Consider the following 10,800-nt stretch of genomic DNA (forward strand, 5'->3'; position numbering starts at 1 on the left):
GGTTGGGAAGGGAAGGTTTGGGAAGGGAAGGGAAGGTTTGGGAAGGGAAGGTTTGGGAAGGTTTGGGAAGGTTTGGGAAGGGAAGGGAAGGGAAAAAAAAAGAGAAGAAGCCCAGGAGTTGTTTAACAATCTGCTCACACAAAACTCGCTGCCAGAAAGCGAGAGCTGCCTTCCAAACCCCCGCGCATCGCTAATGACCTTTTAATGGCTCTCATTACAGAACATCTCACTCAGCCCCGCGACATCCCCCCCCCCCCCCCCCCCCCCCCCCCCCCCCCCCGCCAAAACAAAGCCCAGCATTTCCACGGGCAAAGCCCAGCTGTTTAATTGATCCATTCAAGGACTTCAAAAAACCATTAATAATGCAGCTCTGTCAAAGGAAAGGTTTCACTCCCGGGCACAGATGCCTTTGTTGGATGGCAACTCGTTTAACCTGCCTCTTTAATCAAGCATTTCCCACTCCCAGAGGAAGCTGCCATGGAAAATGTGGCTTAGGAACAAAGGCTCAGCAGCAGGAAAGCAGGAAAAATAATAATAAAATGTATGTCTTTCGCTCTGAACAGCCACAACCTGTCACATGTACTCGTAATGTTCTGTATAAACACACTTTATTGTTAGTAGAGGGATAGAAATCATGGAATGACAGACTGGTTTGGGTTGGAAAGGACCTTAAAGATCATCCAGTTCCACCCCCTGCCATGGGCAGGGACACCTTCCACCAGCCCAGGTTGCTCCAAGCCCTGTCCAACCTGGCCTTGGACACTTCCAGGGATCCAGGGGCAGCCACAGCTTCTCTGGGCAACCTGTGCCAGTGTTTTATCACCCTCCTAATAAAAAACTTCTTCCCAGTATCCCATCTAACCCTGCCCTCTGGCAGTGGGAAGCCATTCCACTTGTCCTGTCCCTCCATCCTTTGTCCAAAGTCCCTCTCCAGCTTTCCTGGAGCCCCTCTGGGCACTGAAAGGAGCTCCAAGGTCTCCCTGGAGCCTTCCCTTCTCCAGGTGAACACCCCCAGCTCTCCCATTCCCCCAGACACATCAGCTCTGAGTCCCACAGAGAGAATATCCCAATAAATTCTCCTTACTCCTCTCTGATTTTCAGACTGAGATTTCTTCCATCTCCTCTGATTTACACCTTCCAGGGACAAGTCCTGTCCCCCTCAGCTCCTGACCAGCAGCACAGCAGTTTTCCCCAGCTGGTGGGATCTGCTCCAAGCCCACCACCTCCTGCAGCTCTCCACTGGAATCCAGAGCTCTCTGCTCAAACTGCAGTGGCACAAACCTGGTAGTGCCAGGGCTGGGAGAGAGGGAATGCTGAAGTGTAAGACAGAGAAAGCTGGCAAAATATCAGCCCTTCTTTCAAACATCATGTCTAGCAGGCTAAAAATTTAAAAAAAAAGCCAGAAGGAGAGGAGCTGGTGGAACAGAGCTGACTGCCTGGCTGTGTTTTGTCTTGCAGAGATCCCAGCTCGGATCCCTGCAGGAGGAGGGAAGGTGTCTGTCTGGCATCAATCCCTGGAAACCACGGGCAGAGAAACAACCAAAAAACCCCAGGGCCAAAAATCAGGGAGTCACAGCCCTGCTCTGTGCCACAGCCACCCCATCCCACTGCTGCCCAGCTTGGTCCCAGCTTCAGAGGGACACTTTGAAGGGATGCTCCATTTCCCAGGAATCGCCCACATGACATTGGTTGTTGCACTGACATTTATGGAGCCCCTCAAAGGGGCTCTTGGGACCCTTGGGGTCCTTGGCTCATCCCCAGCCATGGAATCACAGAATCCCAGGATGGTTTGGGTTGGAAGGAACCCTAAAGATGGTTTTGATTGGAAGGAACCTTAAAGATCATCCTGTTCAAACCCCATTCCATCCTCTCTCTGAGCCAGGCCTTTGGGTATCCAGCAACCAGACCTTTCCCCACCCCAAAAAAATTAAAATAACCAGGGATACTGGGCTTATCCCATCCAAACCATCCAGTGTGGAAGATCCCAGGCCCTTCCCTGCTTTCCCCCCACACTCTCCAGGTTTCCCCTGCCAGCTCTGGGGAGGAGCATCAGCTGCATCCTCCTCCCTGCAGAGCAGCAGGAGGGATTATCCCTGCACGTGTCATGGATGAGTTTGGGACTGAAGTGCTTTAAGATGCCTCTGCCATGTATTACCTCCCTCCTTCTCCTATTTCTCCAAGTGCCCATGGAAATATTTTATGCCTCATCTCAATGTCTTGTTTAGGATACATCTGGGAGTGGGGAGGTGGATCTCTGGTAGTGCCAGTCAGGAGGGCAGGCAGCTTCCAACACATAAAAGTTAATCACCTTCCTACATTTTTTTTCCCCTTTAAGAAAATAGAAACTGCTATTTGGATGATTTAAAAAGACCAAAAATATTTTTTTAAAAATGACTTCATTCACGCTCTGGTGAAAGCAACAAAAATCAAGTGTTTTTCCCTGGGCTAAATCTGTTTGAGTTGTGCCCAGTTTCCCTGCAGCAGGTTCAGAAGGGCATGAACTGAGGTCACATCCCTAGTGCTGGGTTCCCACTGCCAAACAGAGCTCTCAAGAGGACATAAATGCAGATTATGGGGCTCCTTAGAGCACGAAAAAAGGCTACACAGAGGTTCCCACCACCCTGGGAATGGGCTGATCCTCCATGGCAATGGGATTCAGCCTCACCCCACTACTCTGCTCTTGGCAGCAGCAGCTCCTGCCAACCTGTTTTTATGGTGGCACAGGTTCCTGTGCCATTGAGGGGAAAATGTCCAGGCTCTGGGAAAAGCACTCACAGGAACTCCCCAAAGTGGGGCCAGGAAGCTGTGAGAGCTACACAAGCTACAGGAGGTTTGGCCCTTCCCTACAGGGGATGTGTTGCTCACTCTCATCAAGGGGATGAGTTTAGATGGGATATTGGGAAGGAATTCCTCCCTGTGAGGGTGGGGAGGCCCTGGCACAGGTTGCCCAGAGAAACTGTGGCTGCCCCATCCCTGGAAGTGTCCAAGGCCAGGTTGGATGGGGCTTGGAGCACCCTGGGCTAGTGATGCAAGAAGGAATTCTTTCGGGGAGAACAATCAGTCTCAGAACCTCCCCAGGGACGGGGTGGACTCCCCATGGCTGGAGATGTTCAGGACACAATGGACAGAGTGCTGCACCATCTCCTCTGGGCTCCCTCACCCACAGAGCTTGGACCAGATGATCTCCTGAGGTTCCTCCCAACCTGGGTCATCCCATGGTCCCAGGATTTGGTTTGCTGGGGGTCAGGCTGCTGAGCAGCCCGGGTTCCAACACCCTGCAGCCACCCAGAGAGCCATCCTGGCACCTCAGGTGTCCCTGCCCCCTCCAGGCACCAGGGGCAGGGAGAAGAGGGGAGAGGAAATCAGGGAGAAGAACAACCAGAAGAACAACCCAGCACAGCCAAGCCTGGCTCTCCTTCCCCTGGAGCCACTGCAGCCTCTGTAAAGTCACCGTGGCCAAGCTGAGGAGATAAAGACACTTGTGGCCACAGGGGGAGGGGCTGGTGTGTCCTTCCATCCTGACACGTCCTCCTGGACTGTTGTGTCCCTCTGTCCTGAAGTATCTTTCTGTCCTGTTGTGTCCCTCTGTCCCACTGCGTCCCTCCATCCTGGCCTGTCCTTCCAGCCTGTTGTGTCCTTCCATCTTGACATGTCCTTCTGGCCTGTTGTGTCCCTCCATCCTGACCCCTCCCTCTGTCCTGCTGCACCCCTCCATCCCACCTGTCTCTCCCCTCTGCCACCCACCTCCCATCACCCCCCAGCACCCACAGCCGGGTCCCAGGGCACCCTGGTCCCCAGCAGCAGCAGGATGAGCTGGCTGTGACCTGAGCTGCCCTTTAACCCCCGCAGGAATTCCCCCGCCGGGAGGGACCCGGGCAGAGGCAAAGCTCCACGTGGGCAATTAGTGCTGCACTAATTACCGGCATTGTGGGCAGAGACCCACCGTCAAGGTTGATGTGCCCTAAACAGAAGCTGATTTTTGTCACTTTGTTGCTCTCCCGAGTTCTTGGAGCGGGGAGGGCAGGGGAGGAGGGCGCTTAAGTCTTCAAGTGGTATTTTTTCCTTAATTGACGACCAGAAGAGAGCAAAGCTTTTCAGCGTCACAGGTTGAATGGAGCCCTTGCACAATGAAGGAACAGTGGGACAAGGAATCCCTCTGCCACCAGCTGGCAATCAGGAAGCACTTCCCTCTGCCAGAATTCCTGACTTACCCCAAAGGAAAGCAGAGGCCAGGGCAGCACCGGGTCCCACCGTGCTGCTCCACCCCATGGAGCAGCCCCAGGGCCAGGGATGCTCAGACTCCCCCTGAGCTCTCCCATGCTCAGTGTGATGGGAAGGAAGGGGACAGAGCCAGCCTGACCAGCCTGGTTTGGTTAAAAATAGGGAGAAAAGCACGAAAAAAATATAAAAAATCTTTATATGGGAGGTAGGTTGGGTGAACATCCATCTGCTCTCTTTTTAGGGGAAGGAAATGAATTTTTAGGGGAAGGAATTTCTGTGCTCACATCTGTCCCCCAACACACTGCCAGGACCGACAGGAAGGACCAGGGAGAGCCCCTTTGCCCCTTTGCCCACCTGCCTGGGCAAGAGCTGCAACAGCAGCAAACCCTGCCAGGTGCCAGAGCATCCCTGTGGAGGAGGGATCCTCCCTCCCTCCCTGTGGAGCTGAGCCCTGAGCCTGCACCCAGCCAGGGCCACGAGGGCTGAGCCCAGCACCCAAAAATCCATTGATATCCACCAGCTCTCCAAAGGGTTTTCCTTCCCAGACAAGCCCCAAACCAACCCCCTGAGGAGCAAACGACCCCATACACCACAGTGTCCAGGGATGGGCTCCTCTCCTCAGAGCTGAGCCATTCCCAGCTCCTGCCAGTGCTCCCACAGCCAGCACCCCTTGCCCACACAGGCAGTGCCACCCCCCTGGTCCTGCACTGACTGCAGGGCTGAGAGAGCCAAGATTCCTGGCATATATATGTATATATATATTTATATATATATGTCACACTGAACATACACAACGAGCTCCAGCTTCCTCAGCCGAGGGTGGAACGACGTTACATCAGCCCCCACGGCCAGGACCTCAACCAGGAGCAGATGGTGGCTCCTCCTGCAAGAAATTAGGAGCTTTTTGGGAGCCTGCCCAAGGAAGGGGGTGTGGGCAGCCACTCCGAGCTGCTCCTCACACCAAACCCTGCGTCTGCCCCTGGAATCTTCCACCTCTCTGGAGGCAAACCTAAAACAAGCCTGGCTTAGCTTGGGCTTGAGTGCTGGGAGCTGGAGGGTCCTGTCAGTGCTCCAACAAGGGCAGGCTCTGGTTTAGGTCTAACAGCACATGCTCAGGCTGTTCATTTTTCCATGGGAATGATGCTTGTATCCTCTGGCTCAGCTCCTGGTAAGCTGATCTGATCACAAACCTGCAGCATGTGGCTTATCCATTATGCTTCTCCTCTAGAAAATCTCCCCCTGAGGAACAGCACTTACTCACCCTTGAAAACCTTTCCCAGAATTTAAATGGGATGATTCCCACCTACTAACATGGAAAAAAAAAATAGAGTGGAAGCAGCACTAGCATCCTTTTGTGCTCCGTGGTGGCACAGAAGGGGATATGGGCTGGGAATGCCAGAGCTGGCTCAGGGCAGGATCCACACCTGGATCCAGAGGGAGAGGAAGGTTTTAGGAAATGAGGCCTGTGGAAAAGTTTAGAATTTTATAACTTGGTGAAAAAAAGGCATAAGATTTTATAACTTGGTCTAATCTGGAAGGGTCTTGCTGAAAAAAATGTAAGATTTTACAACTTGGTCTAATCTGGAAGGATCTCGTGGGCATGTTGCCAAACTTCAGCTTCCAGAAATACCAATCTGTGCTGAAGACAAGGATCCTGGGAATGGCTGGGGATCCTGGGAATGTCTGGGGATCCTGGGAATGGTTGAGGATCCTGGGAATGGCTGGGGATCCTGGGAATGGCTGGGGATCCTGGGAATGACTGGGGATCCTGGGAATGGCTGGGGATCCTGGGAATGGTTGGGCAGTTTGGGCTGGAAGTTTTCAAATAATTCAGCGTGGGACAGACGTGTAACAGAGAGACTTTCCAAGGCAAACAGCTCAGGTTTGGCAAAGTTAAACAGCACAGCAGAAGGCAGCTGGACATGGTACCCTGGAGTGGTGCCAGCTCTGGGTATGAACCAATCCCACCAGTGTCCCTGTTCCCCAGTGTCCCCATGTCCCCATCCCTTATGGCTTTACCATAAGTGTCAGGTGTCTCCCATCACCTTGGGAAGAAAATGAAAATGTCCCCCTCATGCCACTCCTGAAGGCAGTGTCACCTCAGGGGCAGGGCCTTCTCCTCCAGAGGAAATTGGAGCCACTTCCAGGTTGAGTTCCCAAAGCACCCAAGCCAGAGGCACCTCCTGCCCCCAGCTCAGTGCAAGGGGGGGAACAAGCAAACAACCCCAAATTATCAAGTGCAATAGGGGCTGTTTGTGCCTTTGTCTGAGGGAAAGAAGCAACAACTCCTGGACAAAAAGATTGGGGGATTTTAGGGTGGAAAAGGGCTCTTTTTCATCCAGCAGGTAACCCTGGAAATGGATTCTCAGGAAATTCAGATTTCAGATAAAGGGGTTCTTCAAATGGAGCCAAAGCACAGCAAACCCAGGTGGGCTCTTCCCTCCACCCTCTGGTGCTCAAATCCTTGGAGAGGAGCCCCCAGAGGACCTTGGGGATAAAAGCTGTGCTGTCAAAATACCCTCGTGGGGTCTGTCTGGGCTTCTCACAACTCCTGAGAGCCCCAAAAGTTCAGTCCTTCCTGCTCTCCCTCCCAGAACAGGCTCACAGATGCTCTGGGTGACGGGGGAGAGGCAGTGACCCCTGCATTTGTGCCTCTTTAAATGCACAATTTAGGGTCTTGTCAGGGGGAAAAAAATTAACAATCCCATATAATTGCCTGCTGGAGGACTCCATGACCCTCCAGAGGGGAAGGTCACATGGAGGTGACATGAAGAACCCATTTCTGGTATTTCTGGAGTTTTAAGAACCTTGACTTGAAACTGGTTAAAGTTATCATCGTTTTGTGAAGCTTTACACAGGCACAGAGACCAACATGATATATAAAAATATATATTTCTCTCTCTATAAAAATGCATATTTTTATATTATATTATATATACTGTATACAATATACATATATATAATATACATATATATAATATAACATATAACAATCTAATACTATAATAGAATAGAATATATAGAATTATATAAAATATGTATATATTATGTATATAAAATATTTATATATTATATATTATTTTATATTATATACTACATATACTATATAAAAAAGTATAATAATATATACTATACTATAATATATACTATAATATAAAATAATATATAATATATAATATATAAATATATATATTTATATATATATTTATATAATTTATATATATAAGTATATATCAAATACATGCAACCAGACACCCACACACAGCACAAACACATCACAATTTACACCTGATTTTGTGTGTTTGCAGGAGATTCAATGTAATTTTACCAGGTCCATGTAAACATCCTCAACACAAGCACATGGATCCCAAACATCCCAGATTTGAGGGGCTTGGCTGCACAGCTCTGGATCCCACATTTCACAGCATCAGGCCTCCAGCAGGATAATTTCCTGAAAGACTATTTTCACCCACCCTCCAGCAAGAAATCCCCATCTGCAGGAGCCAAGTGGTTCGTTTTCAGACGAGCTCCTTAATTAAGCAGATCCTAATTGGACGACTCTAAGCTTTAATTAACGGCAAATTGTTCGTGCGCTTTCATTTCTGGGTCCCGTTCCCGGGCGGGATGTTCCTGGGGTGGTTTGGGGAAGTTTTGTGTTTCGCAGGGCAGGGTTGCAATTTTTATTTATGGCACTTCAGGAGGGAAAAGCAGCTCCCGGGAGCCCCAGAGCCAACGGATTGAGGAGTTTTCCCACTTTGTCCTCCTCGAACACAGCACCTCTGAGTGGGGGGGGGTGAACTCAGCAAAGCCCTGCAGACCCTCATGTTGTGCCCCAGAGGCAGCCCCAGAACATCCCAAATCCAGCAAAGATCTGCCAGTGCCACCTTTCCCTCCCCATCACGGACCCACAGCACTGCAGGGGCCTCACTCGGGAACTGTTGCAGCTCCCAGAATAAAAAGAACAAGAGGAGACCACAAAGATGCTCCAAGGGCTGGAGCCCCTCTGCTCTGGAGCCAGGCTGGGAGAGCTGGCAGGGTTCACCTGGCGAAGGGAAGGCTCCAGGGAGACCTGAGAGCCCCTTCCAGTGCCTGAAGGGGCTCCAGGAGAGCTGGAGAGGGACCTGGGACAAGGGATGGAGGGACAGGACAAGGGGGAAGGGCTTCCCACTGCCAAAAGGCAGGGTTAGATGGGATATTGGGAAGGAATTGTTGGCTGGGAGGGTGGGGAGGCCCTGGCCCAGGTTGCCCAGAGAAGCTGTGGCTGCCCCATCCCTGGAAGTGTCCAAGGCCAGGTTGGACAGGGCTTGGAGCAACCTGGGCTAGTGGAAGGTGTCCCTGCCCATGGCAGGGGGTGGGATGAGAGGAGCTTTAAGGTCCCTTCCAACCCAAACCATTCTGGGATTCTATGAAATCACACAAAAGAGGTGCAAGTTCAAGAATTGCTCCCCTGAAAATCAACCCCTCCACCATCTCCAGGCCGACCTGCTGCTCCAGGTAATGTGGATTAGAGCTCAAGGGATGGATTTGAGCTCAGAGAGCTCACCCTCACTGTTTGCTCAGAGAGCATAGCTGTGCTCCAGGGGAACAGTGCTCCCAGGGGACTGGACACCAGGCATCCCCATTCCCAGCACACTGGAGTCTCTTCCCACCCATTTCTGGCACCCTGAGCCCTCCTGAGCCCCTCAGGGAACATCCTTTTGGTGATGGCTACAAACACAACAAATGGCCTCAGCCCAGTTTCTCTCCCAGATGGATTAAACTCCTTCTTTTACAGCCCAAAGCCCCAGCTGGGGCTCAGGTACCCAGATGTTGACCTCTCCCAAGTACCATCCATGCAAACCACCCTTCCACCTGGACTCCAGGGAGGGGATGGTGCCACCTCCATGGCAGGGATGCTGCAGGGATACCAAGTGCTGGCTGCCCCAACCCAAGCAGGAGGCATCAAGAAATATCCATATCCTGACTGAGCTGGAGTGAGGAAAGACAGGGATCCTTATTTCCTAATGAATCCACCTAAGAAATGGATCCTAATTTCCTCCCAACCCGAAAGTGTCACAACTGCCACATGCCGTGTCCTCTTTGCGTGGAGCAAAGGGAATGTGGAACCTCAGCAAGGTCTCACCAGCTTTGAACACCAAGTCCCAGCTCCAGTGAGGAGCTGCTCTGCTCTGGCACTCCCTCCACACCTCAGTATTCCCCACTGGACTTGGGATCAGTGCACAAAGCCCCCAGCCAGCCCCGGGAATGCCACAGGTCCCTGCTCTGGCTCAGGGAGCCAATCCCAGCTCCGAGGTCAGGAAGGCCAGCCAAGCTCTGCAGTGGCTGCCCCTCACTCCCCATCCTGCTCCTTGAGGATATTTCTTGTGTCTGTGCTACACAAGCTTTCCTTGGAGCAGAACTGCTCCATCAGTAGGGACTGGCTGGAAAGCAGGAGCCTCAGCACCAAAGAAGTGTCTTGTTTGAGGCCAAAGCCTGAGAAACTTGAACTTTTGGAGGGCTCTGCCCCACGCACCAGTTGGAACTATGATAAAACCTGAAAACATTCCTGAGCTCAGGATCTTCCCCAGCCTGGGTAGCAGTGATCAAAGGGTAAATCCACACCCCTGGATGATGTTCAGTCAAATGAGAGGGTGGGGAGGCCCCGGCACAGGTTGCCCAGAGAAGCTGTGGCTGCCCCATCCCTGGAAGGGTCCAAGGCCAGGTTGGATGGGGCTTGGAGCAACCTGGGCTGGTGGAAGGTGTCCCTGCCCATGGCAGGGGGTGGAACTGGATGAGCTTTAAGATCCCTTCCAACTCAAACCATTCCATGATTCCATGATTTTAGGCATCCAAGAAGCCACACACACAAATCCCAGCAATCCCGGCACCCGCAGGGAGAGGGACCCAGCCCCGCTCCAGGGATGGCTGTGCCAACGGGACCCTTGTGCCACAGTGACACCCCCAAAGACAGCCCTACCCTGCCTGCCCCCCCAGCACCCCCCAGCAGCCCCTCGCACTGGGGGAAGCCTTTCTGCCCCCAGGGCAGATGTGGGGTGGAGAAACTCCCTTTTGGGGTGCCCGTCTGCAAACACCTCCCACCGCGACGGTGGCGAGGCTGGGGAGGACGCTGTCACGGTGTGAGGGCTGGGCAGGACCTGGGCTGGGTCACGTTTACCCCATGGAATCCCAAGAAAGCCGGGAATCCCAGAGCACGGCCGGGATGCACCCCCAGCGCCCCCATCCCCGGGAACCGCATCCCTGCAGAGCCGCGGCCACCGCCGAGGGGTCCCGGCCGCTCAACCCCCTCTCCCCGCTCCCGGTGCCCGGGCTCCCGGTGCATCCCAGCGGGGATAGGATATCCCCCCGGCCCGGGATGCCCCCGCAGCTCCCCGGCCCCCCCATCCCGTCCCGCCGCCGTTCGTACCTGTGTCCAGCCCGGAGCCCGTCTCGGGGGGCTCCAGCCCCGCCGGGCACAGGGGCAGGGCACAGAGCAGCGCCAGCACCAGCGCCCCGCCGAGCATCGTGCCCGGCCCCGGCCCCGCCGCATCCCCGCCCGGCCCCGCCGCCGCCGCCGGGGCAGGACGGCCCCGGCCCCCGCCC

General features: G+C 53.3%; 1 protein-coding gene across 1 annotated transcript in view; it reads right to left on the reverse strand.

Annotated features, from left to right (window-relative positions):
* The window catches only part of LOC113950443 (collagen alpha-1(I) chain-like), an 87,888-nt gene extending 77,167 nt beyond the window's left edge, over window positions 1-10,721 (reverse strand). Inside the window, 1 exon segment of the mRNA XM_027650303.1 lies at window positions 10,625-10,721. Within this exon segment, the coding sequence (XP_027506104.1) occupies window positions 10,625-10,721 (97 nt within the window).
* Between the last annotated feature and the right edge of the window lie 79 nt (window positions 10,722-10,800).

The sequence above is a fragment of the Corapipo altera genome, unplaced genomic scaffold (assembly GCF_003945725.1).
Source record: "Corapipo altera isolate COAL_440 unplaced genomic scaffold, ASM394572v1 268, whole genome shotgun sequence".
Taxonomy (NCBI): Eukaryota; Metazoa; Chordata; class Aves; order Passeriformes; family Pipridae; genus Corapipo; species Corapipo altera.